Source organism: Ranitomeya variabilis, chromosome 6, assembly GCF_051348905.1.
Source record: "Ranitomeya variabilis isolate aRanVar5 chromosome 6, aRanVar5.hap1, whole genome shotgun sequence".
Taxonomy (NCBI): Eukaryota; Metazoa; Chordata; class Amphibia; order Anura; family Dendrobatidae; genus Ranitomeya; species Ranitomeya variabilis.
Window position 1 is genome coordinate 6,914,033 of NC_135237.1, and position 19,896 is coordinate 6,933,928.

At 48.3% G+C, this 19,896-nt stretch overlaps 1 protein-coding gene across 1 annotated transcript in view; it reads left to right on the top strand.

The window, feature by feature from the left end:
* The window catches only part of OBSCN (obscurin, cytoskeletal calmodulin and titin-interacting RhoGEF), an 860,705-nt gene that overhangs the window by 99,584 nt on the left and 741,225 nt on the right, over positions 1-19,896 (top strand). Inside the window, exons 3-6 of the mRNA XM_077269354.1 lie at positions 3,595-3,864; positions 4,431-4,691; positions 4,806-5,111; positions 5,197-5,463. Coding sequence (XP_077125469.1) covers positions 3,595-3,864; positions 4,431-4,691; positions 4,806-5,111; positions 5,197-5,463 — 1,104 coding nt within the window. The remainder of the gene's footprint in view (positions 1-3,594; positions 3,865-4,430; positions 4,692-4,805; positions 5,112-5,196; positions 5,464-19,896) is intronic.

A 19,896-nucleotide genomic window follows, 5' to 3' on the forward strand; every position in this document is an offset into this window, starting at 1 on the left:
CCTGGAGTTCTTCCGGGACCCTAGAGTCGCCCCTCTCCCGCAATTGCCCCCCAAGACTTCATAGGTGATATGTGGTAGACAGCCCGCCTGAGACCGACTGTCCTGCCGCTGTTTGGAGTATGGCTTGAAGCTGTATTCTAATCCACTCCCTCGGCGTTCCGGCCACCGGTATTGCGCCTCAGCAGGGTGCTGCCTCTTTCAACAAAACCCCTGCTGGTATTCTCCTTCTGCTTGATCTCGTTTCTCACTCAGCACAATCTATCTCGCTTCTAGTCCTTTCTTGAGTCCCGCCGCTTCCAGGAGCCTGCGCGGACCCGTTACGTTCTTTCAATGCCAAGCCTCTGCCAGGATCCCACCCCTGGCAGAGACCCTACAGTCTCTCCCTTCACAACACCCCCTGCCACAGGGTGTTGCTCCGTTCAATCCCGTCAGCGTTCTCTACTAACTTCCTGCCTGACCCCCAGTTTACCCACTATGGTGGGGAGTGGCCTAATGAATAGCACCCTTAGCTCCCCCCGGAGGCCCAGCTGTGAAACATATTGGTGTCTGTGATACCTGATTGGAGGAACTCCTTCGGTGCCATCGAACGTACCATGGCTCCCCTTAGCGGCGAAGCCACAGTACTGCAACGACCAGAACTCTGGGGCGCTGCAGATGGAGACTAGAGCAAGAGCGTCCTTCAGATGATTCGACAGTCCGCTCCTGAACTGACACCTAAGCGCAGAGTCGTTCCAGGACACCTCAGTGGACCATCATCTGAACTCGGAGTAATACCATTCTGCGGTGAGCTTACCCTGGATGAGACCCATGATTGTGTCCTCTGTCACCCTGACCTGGTTCGTCAAAAATCAGTCCTAGGGCCTCAAAGAACCCATTCACACATTCAGGGGCAGTAGCAGGTAAAGAGAAAGCTCTTGATTGGGGACCCTCCCACAGTAATGAAATAATTATCCCCACCCGTTGACTCACCAGAGGATCGGGGTCTAAGAGAGATCAGCAGCTTACAACTCTCCCTGAAAGTACAAATCTTTTCCTTCTCACCGGAGGAGGTATCTGGGAGCCCGACCGTAGGTTCAGGAGAGTGTAACGAGACATCTACAGGGTCAGAGTGCTTACAGGTAGATTGGGAAATAGAACCCTGAAAAGATTTAACCGTCTCAGAGCCCTATGTTCCCCAGACAAATCCTGCATCATTTGCATCAGACTAGACATCTGATCCACCAGGGTATAGAGCGGATCCATAAACAGAGAAGCAAAGAAAAAAAACATCTGTGGTCAGTTATAATGTCACGCTGCTGCAATGTAGGTAAAAGCCAGCTCCACTAGATGGCAATAGAGTGGAGAGAGGACTGCAAACAGCAAGGGCAGACCTGCAGTGCAGCAGCAAGGCCACCAGAATAGTCAAGCAAGCAGCGTCGACATTAGACTGTAGCGCAGTACCAAAGGAATAAGCAAACACTGAGTCAGAAACAAGCCAGAAAGGTCAGTACTAGTCAGCAGCAGATAAGCCAAAGACAAGAGACAAAACAGCAGGTCAGAGTCTAAGCCAAGTCAAATATCAGGGAGTCCAAACACGAAAGGGGAACACAGAGTTGGGACGGGAAGAGGGGAATAAACAGACACGGGTGCAATCAGCAAAAGCAGCAGGACGAATCATGGTACGCAGAGTCAGCTACACACGCCATAGGCAGAAACTATAACTGACACTGCCTGCAGGATGCAGTGGAGAGAAATAGCAGACCTGACGCCAGAACGAGGCAGAGAAAAGTTAACCCTTGACATGATCAGACCGGGAAATAGAGACAGGACACAATACCCGGCCTGGATCATGACACTTTCCTTGTGCTGCCCATCGGGATCACGAGTAAGAAGCCAATCACCAAGACAAAGGATGCACCAGGAGGACCAGGCTGAATATATATATATATGCCTTTATTAATTCTTAAGTGGCAGTACAGTATCAGATAGTATATTAAAACCAAACAATTAATACAAAAAGTGTGCTATGCAGGACGGCAATAAATATCAAATCAAATAAGCGGAAACCCTATTGCACATATGAAAATCTTAAAAAAAAATTTTTTTTACCAGTATTTCTGTGCCAGGTAATGATTTCCAGAATGAAGATAAAAATTCCCAGAAGCAAAAGTGTGAAATTTATATATAAAAATTAAAACATTTTAAAAAAATGTATGTGCAAAATACAAAAAGTGCTTTATAGTGCAATCAATTGGAACAATGCAAAGGTGCACAAAGACGGGGCTATCACCCTTTTAGTTTCACATAAAATGCCAAATAAAAAAGTGCAAAGTGCTAGAGAGCAGGGAATATTTATAAACATTACCTGTGGGTACCTCGCCGTCCTGAACACGCACACTCCCGACACGTGTTTCGGAAACCTAGTTCCTTCGTCAGGGGGTTCCACGTGTCGGGAGTGTGCGTGTTCAGGACGGCGAGGTACCCACAGGTAATGTTTATAAATATTCCCTGCTCTCTAGCACTTTGCACTTTTTTATTTGGCATTTTATGTGAAACTAAAAGGGTGATAGCCCCGTCTTTGTGCACCTTTGCATTGTTCCAATTGATTGCACTATAAAGCACTTTTTGTATTTTGCACATACATTTTTTTTAAATGTTTTAATTTTTATATATAAATTTCACACTTTTGCTTCTGGGAATTTTTATCTTCATTCTGGAAATCATTACCTGGCACAGAAATACTGGTAAAAAAAATTTTTTTAAGATTTTCATATGTGCAATAGGGTTTCCGCTTATTTGATTTGATATTTATTGCCGTCCTGCATAGCACACTTTTTGTATTAACTGTTTGGTTTTAATATACTATCTGATACTGTACTGCCACTTAAGAATTAATAAAGGCATATATATATATATTCAGCCTGGTCCTCCTGGTGCATCCTTTGTCTTGGTGATTGGCTTCTTACTCATGGTGTAAGTGGTTTCCACTTTTTTATTCAAAAGACACCCTGGTGAATTAATATTGAATAATATATAGGTGTCCAATTATATTTTATTAATACATTATATTTTATTACTATTCCAATCAGGGTTGTTTCTTTTGCCATCGGGATCACGTAGATTCCTGATCTATAGTCTCTGTGGATCCATGAAACCGGTCAGTGGCTCCTCAGGGGTGGGATGAGCTCAGGTTACATTGTATCAGTGGCATCTTTCCTTGTGCTACCGGTCAGGATCATATAGTTACCTATCCTTCAGTCTTTGTGGATCCATGACACTGGTCAGTGGCTCCTCAGGGATGTGATGAGCTCAGGGACATTGTATCAGTGGAGTCTTTCCTTGTGCTGCCGGTCAGGATCACATAGATTCCTGTCCTTCAGTCTTTGTGGATCCATGACACCAGTAAGTGGCACCTCAGGGATGTGATGAGCTCAGGGACATTGTATCAGTGGAGTCTTTCCTTGTGCTGCCGGTCAGGATCACATAGATTCCTGTCCTTCACTCTTTGTGGATTCAGAGGTCTCTCAGCTGGCTCGCCACATTGAGCATCTCTGGCTCTTTTTCCGCACTTATTTGATCCTCCGGTGTCTGATCCTTTCCTTTATTCTCTTAAAGAGCCCAGGATTCCCTTCCGATCTAAACTCCGAGACCTGGAGGTGAGGGAGAAGGAGACGGCCACCTTCCAGTGCGAGGTCCCACACACCATCACCGAATCTGCCTGGTACAAGGAAGAGACCCAAATCCAGCAGAGCAGCAAGTACAACATCGAGGAGGAAGGAGCCATCCGCAGACTGACCATCCGGAACGTGACTGCCGACGATGACGCCGTCTACATCTGTGAGATGAAGGAGGGCAGCCGCACCATCGCGGAGCTGTCTGTGCAAGGTAACCAGAGACGGGCGCAGTGCGGCCACCATAGAGATCAAAGTCCATGGGGCCGAAGGTAAAGGTGAAATATGGAGAGAACTCCACACACTGATGGAGAGGTACGACATGTGACATGGTACAGCCACAGAATAGTGACCGCAGCTCTGGAGGTGACTAGAGGATAAGACACGGTGTAACAGCAAAATAGAGACCGCAGCTCTGGAGGATAAGACACGATGTAACAGCAGAATAGAGACCGCAGCTCTGGCGGTGACTGGAAGATAACACACGATGTAACAGCAGAATAGTGAGTGCAGCTCGCAGCTCTGGAGGTGATTGGCGGATAACACACGATGTAACAGCAGAATAGTGACTGCAGCTCTGGAGGTGACTGGAGGATAAGACACGATGTAACAGCAGAATGGTGACCGCAGCTCTGGGGGTGACTGGAGGATAAGACATGATGTAACAGCAGAATAGTGAGTGCAGCTCTGGAGGTGACTAGAGAACAGCACATGTCTATGGATCAGGAGGATCGGATTGTTTTCATGGTGTAATGACAGCCACCACTTCCTGCCTTGTAGGTAACATTATAAAGAAGCTTCCGCGCAGGACGGCGGTCCCGGTCAGTGACACGGCCATCTTCTGCGTAGAGCTGGACAATGATGTCGAGAAGGTCAGGTGGACCATCAATGGGCAGGATGTGGCCCCTGATGGGCGCATCTCCATCACCTCCGTGGAGAAGCAGCACACCATGACCATCCGCGAGTGTAAGAACAGTGATTCTGGCGAGATCGCGTTCATAGCCGCTGAGTGTAAGACGTCCACACAGTTCACCGTCACCAGTGAGTATCCACCAGAGACGCAGCAGGGGCTGCTGACATCCTGAGAGCTAAGAGCTGCAGAGAAGTGCCAGATGTCTGACACGGGACAAAATGTCTTTTGTTTTTCCTTTACAGCTTTAAGAAAACCTCCTTCTAACGCTCCCATTGACCCTGTGGTGACGGACAAGACTGAAATGTCTGTCAAATTGGCCTGGTCCCCTCCCCCAATGGACAGGCCCGTGCCCATCGATGGGTACATTGTAGAACGGAAAAAGCTTGGAGCCATGAACTGGGTGAGGTGCCACGAATCCCCCAATGTGCCCACCCCAGAGTTCATTGTCAGCCATGTTCCTGATGAAGGGAGCTTCCACTTCCGGGTCAGTGCCGTGAACAGCTATGGACAGAGCCCCCACCTGGAGTTCCCGGGGACATTGTATCTTGGTAGGTCTTCAGATGTCAGCACGGGCCTTGGATGTACAAGGGGAAATCAAGGCAATTAAGTCTGTTGCGTTCTTGTCTTTTCTAGAACCAGTTCCCTCCATTAAGACTCCTCTTAAGCCTGTTGAAGCAGTGGTTGGTGGAGAGGCCACGTTCTCCGTTGACCTCACCACGGTGTCTTCTGGCTCTTGGACCATAAATGGGACGGTGGTTGTGAGTAACGACCAGTATGTGGTGACGAGGGTGAAGAACGCACACATGCTGCTCATCAAGAAAGTCACCCAACAGCAGGACCAAGCGGATGTCACCTTCACATGTAAAGGGATCGAGAGCAGCGCTAAGCTCAGGGTCAGAGGTAACTAAGCTCCGGACCACACAGGCCGCGGGGGCCTCACACAGACCGCGGGGGGCCTCACACAGACCGCGGGGGGCACACACAGACCGCGGGGGGGGCACACACTGACCATGAGCACACACAGACCGCGGGGGGCACACACAGACCATGGGCACACACAGACCGTGGGGGACACACACAGGCTGCGGGGGGCACACACAGACCGCGGGGGGCACACAAAGACCATGGACACACACAGACCATGGGCACACACAGACCGCGGGGGACACACACAGGCCACAAGGGACACACACACAGACTGCGGGGGACACACACACAGACCGCGGGGGACACACACACAGACCGCGGGGGGCTCACACACAGACCGCAGGGGGCACACACAGGCCGCGAGGGGCACACTCAGGCCACGGGGGACATACACAGGCCGCGGGGGGCACACACAGGCCGCGGGGGACATACACAGGCCGCGGGGGGCACACACAGGCCGCGGGGGCACACACAGGCCGCGGGGGGCACACACAGGCTGCGGGGGGCACACACATCTATAATTACTGCACCAGGCAGTTGTGTTTGTCTTTGGAGTCTTTAGTTTTTTATTTCTTCACTTCTCTCCATCATGTCTTCGTATTTCTCTGTCTATCACTGTAAATCTGCACATACATCCATCTATATCACCAAATATCACTGTGAATCTCCACAAGTCATCACATGTCCCCGTATATCTCCACAGATCCCCGTATATCTCCACATGCCCCCATATATCTCCACAGATCTCCATATGTCCCCGTATATTCTCCACATGTCCCCGTATATCTCCACAGATCCCCGTATATCTCCACAGATCCCCGTATATCTCCACATGTCCCGGTATATCTCCACATGTCCCCGTATATCTCCACAGATCCCCGTATATCTCCACATGTCCCCGTATATCTCCACATGTCCCCGTATATCTCCACATGTCCCGGTATATCTCCACAGATCCCCGTATATCTCCACATGTCCCCGTATATCTCCACATGTCCCCGTATATCTCCACATGTCCCCGTATATCTCCACATGTCCCCGTATATCTCCACATGTCCCCGTATATCTCCACATGTCCCCGTATATCTCCACATGTCCCCGTATATCTCCACAGATCCCCGTATATCTCCACATGTCCCCGTATATTTCACATGTCCCCGTATATCTCCACATGTCCCCATATATCTCCACAGATCCCCATATATCTCATGTCCCCATATATCTCCACATGTCCCCGTATATCTCCACATGTCCCCGTATATCTCCACATGTCCCCGTATATCTCCACAGATCCCCGTATATCTCCACATGTCCCCATATATCTCCACAGATCTCCATATATCTCCACAGATCCCCGTATATCTCCACATGTCCCCGTATATCTCCACATGTCCCCATATATCTCCACAGATCCCCGTATATCTCCACATGTCCCAGTATATTCTCCACATGTCCCCGTATATCTCCACATGTCCCCGTATATCTCCACAGATCCCCGTATATCTCCACATGTCCCCATATATCTCCACATGTCCTCGTATATCTCCACAGATCCCCGTATATCTCCACAGATCCCCGTATATCTCCACATGTCCCCATATATCTCCACAGATCCCCGTATATCTCCACAGATCCCCGTATATCTCCACATGTCCCCGTATATCTCCACATGTCCCCGTATATCTCCACAGATCTCCATATATCTCCACATGTCCCCGTATATCTCCACATGTCCCCGTATATCTCCACATGTCCCCGTATATCTCCACATGTCCCCGTATATCTCCACATGTCCCCGTATATCTCCACATGTCCCCGTATATCTCCACAGATCCCCGTATATCTCCACATGTTCCCATATATCTCCACATGTCCCCGTATATCTCCACATGTCCCCGTATATCTCCACAGATCCCCGTATATCTCCACAGATCTCCATATATCTCCACATGTCCCCGTATATTCTCCACATGTCCCCATATATCTCCACATGTCCCCGTATATCTCCACATGTCCCCATATATCTCCACAGATCTCCATATATCTCCACATGTCCCCGTATATTCTCCACATGTCCCCGTATATCTCCACATGTCCTCGTATATCTCCACATGTCCCCGTATATCTCCACAGATCCCCGTATATCTCCACAGATCCCCATATATCTCCACATGTCCCCGTATATCTCCACAGATCCCCGTATATCTCCACATGTTACCGTATATCTCCACATGTCCCCGTATATTTCACATGTCCCCGTATATCTCCACATGTCCCCGTATATCTCCACAGATCCCCGTATATCTCCACATGTCCCCGTATATCTCCACATGTCCCGGTATATCTCCACAGATCCCCGTATATCTCCACAGATCCCCGTATATCTCCACATGTCCCCATATATCTCCACAGATCTCCATATATCTCCACATGTCCCCGTATATCTCCACAGATCCCCGTATATCTCCACATGTCCCCGTATATTTCACATGTCCCCGTATATCTCCACATGTCCCCATATATCTCCACAGATCCCCATATATCTCATGTCCCCATATATCTCCACATGTCCCCGTATATCTCCACATGTCCCCGTATATCTCCACATGTCCCCGTATATCTCCACAGATCCCCGTATATCTCCACATGTCCCCATATATCTCCACAGATCTCCATATATCTCCACAGATCCCCGTATATCTCCACATGTCCCCGTATATCTCCACATGTCCCCATATATCTCCACAGATCCCCGTATATCTCCACATGTCCCAGTATATTCTCCACATGTCCCCGTATATCTCCACATGTCCCCGTATATCTCCACAGATCCCCGTATATCTCCACATGTCCCCATATATCTCCACAGATCTCCATATATCTCCACAGATCCCCGTATATCTCCACATGTCCCAGTATATTCTCCACATGTCCCCGTATATCTCCACATGTCCCCATATATCTCCACATGTCCCCGTATATCTCCACATGTCCCCGTATATCTCCACATGTCCCCATATATCTCCACAGATCCCCGTATATCTCCACATGTCCCCATATATCTCCACAGATCCCCGTATATCTCCACATGTCCCCATATATCTCATGTCCCCATATATCTCCACAGATCCCCATATATCTCCACATGTCCCCATATATCTCCACAGATCCCCGTATATCTCCACAGATCCCCGTATATCTCCACATGTCCCCGTATATCTCCACATGTCCCCGTATATCTCCACAGATCTCCATATATCTCCACATGTCCCCGTATATCTCCACATGTCCCCGTATATCTCCACAGATCCCCGTATATCTCCACATGTCCCCATATATCTCCACATGTCCCCGTATATCTCCACATGTCCCCGTATATCTCCACAGATCCCCGTATATCTCCACAGATCTCCATATATCTCCACATGTCCCCGTATATTCTCCACATGTCCCCATATATCTCCACATGTCCCCATATATCTCCACATGTCCCCGTATATCTCCACATGTCCCCATATATCTCCACATGTCCCCGTATATTCTCCACATGTCCTCGTATATCTCCACAGATCCCCGTATATCTCCACATGTCCCCATATATCTCCACAGATCTCCATATATCTCCACATGTCCCCGTATATCTCCACATGTCCCCATATATCTCCACAGATCTCCATATATCTCCACATGTCCCCGTATATTCTCCACATGTCCCCGTATATCTCCACATGTCCTCGTATATCTCCACATGTCCCCGTATATCTCCACATGTCCCCGTATATCTCCACAGATCCCCGTATATCTCCACAGATCCCCATATATCTCCACATGTCCCCGTATATCTCCACAGATCCCCGTATATCTCCACATGTTACCGTATATCTCCACATGTCCCCGTATATTTCACATGTCCCCGTATATCTCCACATGTCCCCGTATATCTCCACAGATCCCCGTATATCTCCACATGTCCCCGTATATCTCCACATGTCCAGGTATATCTCCACAGATCCCCGTATATCTCCACATGTCCCCGTATATCTCCACAGATCCCCGTATATCTCCACAGATCCCCGTATATCTCCACATGTCCCCATATATCTCCACAGATCTCCATATATCTCCACATGTCCCCGTATATCTCCACAGATCCCCGTATATCTCCACATGTCCCCGTATATTTCACATGTCCCCGTATATCTCCACATGTCCCCATATATCTCCACAGATCCCCATATATCTCATGTCCCCATATATCTCCACATGTCCCCGTATATCTCCACATGTCCCCGTATATCTCCACATGTCCCCGTATATCTCCACATGTCCCCGTATATCTCCACAGATCCCCGTATATCTCCACATGTCCCCATATATCTCCACAGATCTCCATATATCTCCACAGATCCCCGTATATCTCCACATGTCCCCGTATATCTCCACATGTCCCCATATATCTCCACAGATCCCCGTATATCTCCACATGTCCCAGTATATTCTCCACATGTCCCCGTATATCTCCACATGTCCCCGTATATCTCCACAGATCCCCGTATATCTCCACATGTCCCCATATATCTCCACAGATCTCCATATATCTCCACAGATCCCCGTATATCTCCACATGTCCCCGTATATCTCCACATGTCCCCATATATCTCCACAGATCCCCGTATATCTCCACATGTCCCAGTATATTCTCCACATGTCCCCGTATATCTCCACATGTCCCCGTATATCTCCACAGATCCCCGTATATCTCCACAGATCCCCATATATCTCCACATGTCCCCGTATATCTCCACAGATCCCCGTATATCTCCACATGTCCCCGTATATCTCCACATGTCCCCGTATATCTCCACATGTCCCCATATATCTCCACATGTCCTCGTATATCTCCATATGTCCCCATATATCTCATGTCCCCATATATCTCCACAGATCCCCGTATATCTCCACATGTCCCCATATATCTCCACAGATCCCCGTATATCTCCACAGATCCCCGTATATCTCCACATGTCCCCGTATATCTCCACATGTCCTCGTATATCTCCACATGTCCCCATATATCTCCACATGTCCCCGTATATCTCCACATGTCCCGGTATATCTCCACAGATCCCCGTATATCTCCACATGTCCCCGTATATTCTCCACATGTCCCCGTATATCTCCACATGTCCTCGTATATCTCCACATGTCCCCGTATATCTCCACAGATCCCCGTATATCTCCACATGTCCCCGTATATCTCCACATGTCCCCGTATATCTCCACATGTCCCCGTATATCTCCACAGATCCCCGTATATCTCCACATGTCCCCATATATCTCCACAGATCTCCATATATCTCCACAGATCTCCATATATCTCCACATGTCCCCATATATCTCCACAGATCCCCGTATATCTCCACATGTCCCAGTATATTCTCCCCATGTCCCCGTATATCTCCACATGTCCCCGTATATCTCCACAGATCCCCGTATATCTCCACAGATCCCCGTATATCTCCACATGTCCCCATATATCTCCACAGATCCCCGTATATCTCCACAGATCCCCGTATATCTCCACATGTCCCCGTATATCTCCACATGTCCCCGTATATCTCCACAGATCCCCGTATATCTCCACAGATCCCCGTATATCTCCACATGTCCCCGTATATCTCCACAGATCTCCATATATCTCCACATGTCCCCGTATATCTCCACATGTCCCCGTATATCTCCACATGTCCCCGTATATCTCCACATGTCCTCGTATATCTCCACATGTCCCCGTATATCTCCACATGTCCCCGTATATCTCCACAGATCTCCGTATATCTCCACATGTCCCCGTATATCTCCACATGTCCCCGTATATCTCCACATGTCCCCGTATATCTCCACAGAACCCCGTATATCTCCACATGTCCCCGTATATCTCCACATGTCCCCGTATATCTCCACAGAACCCCGTATATCTCCACATGTCCCCGTATATCTCCACATGTCCCCGTATATCTCCACACGTCCCCGTATATCTCCACATGTCCCCGTATATCTCCACAGATCCCCGTATATCTCCACATGTCCCCGTATATCTCCACATGTCCCCGTATATCTCCACATGTCCCCGTATATCTCCACATGTCCCCGTATATCTCCACAGATCCCCGTATATCTCCACATGTCCCCGTATATCTCCACATGTCCCCGTATATCTCCACATGTCCCCGTATATCTCCACATGTCCCCGTATATCTCCACATGTCCCCGTATATCTCCACAGATCCCCGTATATCTCCACATGTCCCCGTATATCTCCACATGTCCCCGTATATCTCCACAGATCCCCGTATATCTCCACATGTCCCCGTATATCTCCACATGTCCCCGTATATTCTCCACATGTCCCCGTATATCTCCACATGTCCTCGTATATCTCCACATGTCCCCGTATATCTCCACATGTCCCCGTATATCTCCACAGATCTCCGTATATCTCCACATGTCCCCGTATATCTCCACATGTCCCCGTATATCTCCACATGTCCCCGTATATCTCCACAGAACCCCGTATATCTCCACATGTCCCCGTATATCTCCACATGTCCCCGTATATCTCCACATGTCCCCATATATCTCCACATGTCCCCGTATATCTCCACATGTCCCCGTATATCTCCACATGTCCCCGTATATCTCCACATGTCCCCGTATATCTCCACAGATCCCCGTATATCTCCACATGTCCCCGTATATCTCCACATGTCCCCGTATATCTCCACATGTCCCTGTATATCTCCACATGTCCCCGTATATCTCCACATGTCCCTGTATATCTCCACATGTCCCCGTATATCTCCACATGTCCCTGTATATCTCCACATGTCCCCGTATATCTCCACATGTCCCCGTATATTCTCCACATGTCCCCGTATATCTCCACATGTCCTCGTATATCTCCACATGTCCCCGTATATCTCCACATGTCCCCGTATATCTCCACAGATCTCCGTATATCTCCACATGTCCCCGTATATCTCCACATGTCCCCGTATATCTCCACATGTCCCCGTATATCTCCACAGAACCCCGTATATCTCCACATGTCCCCGTATATCTCCACATGTCCCCGTATATCTCCACATGTCCCCATATATCTCCACATGTCCCCGTATATCTCCACATGTCCCCGTATATCTCCACATGTCCCCGTATATCTCCACATGTCCCCGTATATCTCCACAGATCCCCGTATATCTCCACATGTCCCCGTATATCTCCACATGTCCCCGTATATCTCCACATGTCCCTGTATATCTCCACATGTCCCCGTATATCTCCACATGTCCCTGTATATCTCCACAGATCCCCGTATATCTCCACATGTCCCCGTATATCTCCACATGTCCCCGTATATCTCCACATGTCCCCGTATATCTCCACAGATCTCCATATATCTCCACATGTCCCCGTATATCTCCACATGTCCCTGTATATCTCCACAGATCCCCGTATATCTCCACATGTCCCCATATATCTCCACAGATCCCCGTATATCTCCACATGTCCCCGTATATCTCCACAGATCCCCGTATATTTCACATGTCCCCATATATCTCCACAGATCCCCGTATATCTCCACATGTCTCTGTATATCCTCACATGTCCCCGTATATCTCCACAGATCCCCGTATATCTCCACATGTCCCCATATATCTCATGTCCCCGTATATCTCCACATGTCCCCGTATATCTCCACATGTCCCCATATATCTCCACAGATCCCCGTATATCTCCACATGTCCCCGTATATCTCCACACGTCCCCGTATATCTCCACATGTCCCCATATATCTCCACATGTCCCCGTATATCTCCACATGTCCCCATATATCTCCACATGTCCCCGTATATCTCCACATGTCCCTGTATATCTCCACAGATCCCCGTATATCTCCACATGTCCCCATATATCTCCACATGTCCCCGTATATCTCCACATGTCCCCATATATCTCCACATGTCCCCGTATATCTCCACATGTCCCCGTATATCTCCACACGTCCCCGTATATCTCCACATGTCCCCGTATATCTCCACATGTCCCCATATATCTCCACATGTCCCCGTATATCTCCACATGTCCCCGTATATCTCCACATGTCCCGGTATATCTCCACACGTCCCCGTTTATCTCCACACGTCCCCGTATATCTCCACAGATCCCCGTATATCTCCACAGAACCCCGTATATCTCCACATGTCCCCGTATATCTCCACATGTCCCCGTATATATCAACATGTCCCCGTATATCTCCACATGTCCCTGTATATATCAACATGTCCCCATATATCTCCACATGTCTCTGTATATCCTCACATGTCCCCGTATATCTCCACATATCCCCGTATATCTCCACGTGTCCCCGTATATCTCCACATGTCCCCGTATATCTCCACATGTCCCCGTATATCTCCACAGATACCCGTATATCTCCACATGTCCCCGTATATCTCCACAGAACCCCGTATATCTCCACATGTCCCCGTATATATCAACATGTCCCCGTATATCTCCACATGTCCCTGTATATATCAACATGTCCCCATATATCTCCACATGTCTCTGTATATCCTCACATGTCCCCGTATATCTCCACAGATCCCCGTATATCTCCACATGTCCCCGTATATCTCCACATGTCCCCGTATATCTCCACATGTCCCCGTATATCTCCACATGTCCCCGTATATCTCCACAGATCCCCGTATATCTCCACATGTCCCCGTATATCTCCACATGTCCCCGTATATCTCCACATGTCCCCGTATATCTCCACATGTCCCCGTATATCTCCACATGTCCCCGTATATCTCCACATGTCCCCGTATATCTCCACAGATCCCCGTATATCTCCACATGTCCCCGTATATCTCCACATGTCCCCGTATATCTCCACAGATCCCCGTATATCTCCACATGTCCCCGTATATCTCCACATGTCCCCGTATATTCTCCACATGTCCCCGTATATCTCCACATGTCCTCGTATATCTCCACATGTCCCCGTATATCTCCACATGTCCCCGTATATCTCCACAGATCTCCGTATATCTCCACATGTCCCCGTATATCTCCACATGTCCCCGTATATCTCCACATGTCCCCGTATATCTCCACAGAACCCCGTATATCTCCACATGTCCCCGTATATCTCCACATGTCCCCGTATATCTCCACATGTCCCCATATATCTCCACATGTCCCCGTATATCTCCACATGTCCCCGTATATCTCCACATGTCCCCGTATATCTCCACATGTCCCCGTATATCTCCACAGATCCCCGTATATCTCCACATGTCCCCGTATATCTCCACATGTCCCCGTATATCTCCACATGTCCCTGTATATCTCCACATGTCCCCGTATATCTCCACATGTCCCTGTATATCTCCACATGTCCCCGTATATCTCCACATGTCCCTGTATATCTCCACATGTCCCCGTATATCTCCACATGTCCCCGTATATTCTCCACATGTCCCCGTATATCTCCACATGTCCTCGTATATCTCCACATGTCCCCGTATATCTCCACATGTCCCCGTATATCTCCACAGATCTCCGTATATCTCCACATGTCCCCGTATATCTCCACATGTCCCCGTATATCTCCACATGTCCCCGTATATCTCCACAGAACCCCGTATATCTCCACATGTCCCCGTATATCTCCACATGTCCCCGTATATCTCCACATGTCCCCATATATCTCCACATGTCCCCGTATATCTCCACATGTCCCCGTATATCTCCACATGTCCCCGTATATCTCCACATGTCCCCGTATATCTCCACAGATCCCCGTATATCTCCACATGTCCTCGTATATCTCCACATGTCCCCGTATATCTCCACATGTCCCTGTATATCTCCACATGTCCCTGTATATCTCCACATGTCCCCATATATCTCCACATGTCCCCGTATATCTCCACATGTCCCCGTATATCTCCACATGTCCCTGTATATCTCCACATGTCCCCGTATATCTCCACATGTCCCTGTATATCTCCACAGATCCCCGTATATCTCCACATGTCCCCGTATATCTCCACATGTCCCCGTATATCTCCACATGTCCCCGTATATCTCCACAGATCTCCATATATCTCCACATGTCCCCGTATATCTCCACATGTCCCTGTATATCTCCACAGATCCCCGTATATCTCCACATGTCCCCATATATCTCCACAGATCCCCGTATATCTCCACATGTCCCCGTATATCTCCACAGATCCCCGTATATTTCACATGTCCCCATATATCTCCACAGATCCCCGTATATCTCCACATGTCTCTGTATATCCTCACATGTCCCCGTATATCTCCACAGATCCCCGTATATCTCCACATGTCCCCATATATCTCATGTCCCCGTATATCTCCACATGTCCCCGTATATCTCCACATGTCCCCATATATCTCCACAGATCCCCGTATATCTCCACATGTCCCCGTATATCTCCACACGTCCCCGTATATCTCCACATGTCCCCATATATCTCCACATGTCCCCGTATATCTCCACATGTCCCCATATATCTCCACATGTCCCCGTATATCTCCACATGTCCCTGTATATCTCCACAGATCCCCGTATATCTCCACATGTCCCCATATATCTCCACATGTCCCCGTATATCTCCACATGTCCCCATATATCTCCACATGTCCCCGTATATCTCCACATGTCCCCGTATATCTCCACACGTCCCCGTATATCTCCACATGTCCCCGTATATCTCCACATGTCCCCATATATCTCCACATGTCCCCGTATATCTCCACATGTCCCCGTATATCTCCACATGTCCCGGTATATCTCCACACGTCCCCGTTTATCTCCACACGTCCCCGTATATCTCCACAGATCCCCGTATATCTCCACAGAACCCCGTATATCTCCACATGTCCCCGTATATCTCCACATGTCCCCGTATATATCAACATGTCCCCGTATATCTCCACATGTCCCTGTATATATCAACATGTCCCCATATATCTCCACATGTCTCTGTATATCCTCACATGTCCCCGTATATCTCCACATATCCCCGTATATCTCCACGTGTCCCCGTATATCTCCACATGTCCCCGTATATCTCCACATGTCCCCGTATATCTCCACAGATACCCGTATATCTCCACATGTCCCCGTATATCTCCACAGAACCCCGTATATCTCCACATGTCCCCGTATATATCAACATGTCCCCGTATATCTCCACATGTCCCTGTATATATCAACATGTCCCCATATATCTCCACATGTCTCTGTATATCCTCACATGTCCCCGTATATCTCCACAGATCCCCGTATATCTCCACATGTCCCCGTATATCTCCACATGTCCCCGTATATCTCCACAGATCCCCGTATATCTCTACAGATCCCGTATATCTCCACATGTCCCCAAATATCTCCACAGATCCCCGTATATATCTCCATGTCCTTATATATATATATATATATATATATATATATATATATATATATATATATATATTGAGATTTTTTGCCATGCCATTGTTCCTTCCTTGAGTCTGACAGCAACACATGAGGGACCTTTTGACAGATAGTTCTTCTTTCGTTCATAATACCTGTTCTGCCTTCCTCCACGTAGGATGCTGTGTGGATTCCAACATACGGCTAAACCTTCATCCACATCCCAGTAAACAGACTGTGTTGATGCTTAAGTCGTATTTATTAGGGTGATGATAACATAAACTATAACGTTGAACAACAATGGTGGATAGTATTCATAGTAGATGATCGAATAGTGAATGATGTTGATGTACAAAGTGGATGTTCAGTGAATAATCATAGTGGATGACTGGTGAAAAACTGTAAAGAATAACAGCATATCAGTATATGCACATACAGGGTGCAATCACATAAATAACTGGGACATTACAGCAAGAATTATACAGAGTGCATTACACCAGAGGTCCCCAACCGCCGGTCCGCGGACCAGGACCGGGCCGTTGGGGTTTTTCAGCCGGTCCGCGGCGCCGCTGACAGCTACTTAGGCAGAGAGCACACGCCCGCGGGCTGAGGCGGCTGTGGCAGGGGCTGTGTGCCTGGAGCGGCAGCTGCTGCTGAGAGAAGGTGGGCGCCTCAGCCGCGGGCTCCAGAAGGTAAACACCGGCCACGCCCCCCACAGCGCTCTCCCCAGCGTGCAGCATGGGGCCGGCCAGTACATTTCCAGCAGCCCGCTTTCCTCCACCTGGTGCTGCCCAGGGCACTGCCAGCAGGGCCGGACTTAGCCCAAAAGGCGCCCTGTGCGAGACTGCAGGACGGCGCCCCCCCCCCTCCAAACTTTGAAAGAAAACAATAACTCTTTAATATTCACAACAACACGTTTACTTAGAAAACTTGTGTTTCCCTGCAAAACACTTGAAGAAACACTAATATTGCAATAACGGGAATTATAAAGTGCTTTAAAGCGGACCAAAAGGAAAAAATGACGCTTGGTCCAAAGCCATATGGGCTGACAGCCAATCAGAGTGCAGAGCGGCGGCCTGCAAGGCCAAACACCGCCCTGCACTCTGATTGGCTGTCAGCCCAACGCTGACAGCCAATCGGAGTGCAGAGATGATGGCCAGCATGGAGAAGAGTTCCGGACGGGTGGCAGCAGGTCTGGTGCCGTGCGGACCAAGAGTCATTCTATGACTTTTGATCCACCTTAATACTAAATAAAATATCTTAAAATATCAAATATAAATAATATAATAAATATGCAACATACATGAGAAAAACTGTCATTAAATATGTGCACAATTTTCAACCTTCAAGACAAAAAAATAAAAATAAAGTGCACTATACTGTAATCCAGCAACAACAAGAACATAATAACGTGCTACATAAACTGATTTAAAAAGCAACTTTCCGTGCTTTTACTTTGGCAAACTCATCAATAGTTTCATTTAAGTCTAGAGATGCCAACACATCATTTTCAATTGACAAGACTGCAAGTGAGGATAACCTGCTCTCTGTCGTAGTGGACCTTAAATATGTCTTAATGAGCTTAAGTTTTGAAAAACTGCGCTCTCCTGAGGCCACAGAAATCGGGATGGTGCACAGAATCTGAAGTGCAGTCCAGCCTACGTCACACGCAGAGAGCCGAGCGACAGGGCGGGCGCCGGGCGGGCGGCACTGGGCAGGAGCAGGCGAGCAGCAGATACAGATAGCGCAAATGGCGCGGCGGGGGGCGCCACAAGAGGTGCGGGCGCCCTCAGGCCATTAAGCGTCTACATTGTGATCAGGGGTGGGATTAAAATTTTTAACAACAGGTCCTCTAAGTCGCGGCGGCCGGAATTTTGGCCACGCCCATTTTCAATAACCCCGCCCATACTCATAAGCCACGCCCAGTTCAATAGACAGACCAGACACCATATCACCACAGTGACCTATAATACTATCTACAAGGCACAAATACCGCCACACCATGACCAGATGACATATTACCACCACAGTGATCGAATAATATCAAATACAAGGAACGAATACCACAACATCATGACCAGACCACATATTACCACCACATAGTGACTGAATACTACAATACTGATCAATAATAAAAAAAACCACAATACTATCACCATAAGTGCCATTATACACAGGAGATCTGTACTTAGTATGCAGCGTCTGTGTATAGGTAATACAGTGATCACCGGTGACATTATACACAGGAGCTCTGTATATAGTATACAGTGTATAGTGTCAGTGTATAGGTAACACACTGACTCACCAGTGACATCTCTAGGTGAAGTCCTTCATCTTTCATCCCGCACAGACCGCCATCACTTCATCCAGCCAGGACTCGTCTCTGCAGGAAATAACACAGTTATCTCGAGTTCCACTTGCAGAACACATTACTTAATTTTCCCAACTTCTACATTACACCACATGAAGAAGGCGACATAGTGTCACTGTACACAGTAATAGGACCGCCCCTCCATTTAAAACAGTATACTCAAAAAATAAAATAAATACATCACTGCAGTAATAATATCCCTTAATTAGCCCCTATGGTAATAATATTCGCCATCCTGGCCCCCGTGTGTCTCATTCCTGGCGTCAGCCATATGTTCTCCCATCCTGCCCTCATGAGTATCCATCCTGCCCCATATGATCTCCCCATCCTGCCCCATCTGTCTCCATCGTATCCATCCTGCCCCATCTGTCTCCAATCCTGCCTCCAGTGTCTCCAGTCATGACGCCATGTCTGTCATCCTGCCCCGTGTCTCCATTCTGCCCCTGTGTCAAGCATTCTGCCCGTGTCCAGCATTCTGCACCAGTGTCCAGCATTCTGCACCAGTGTCCAGCATTCT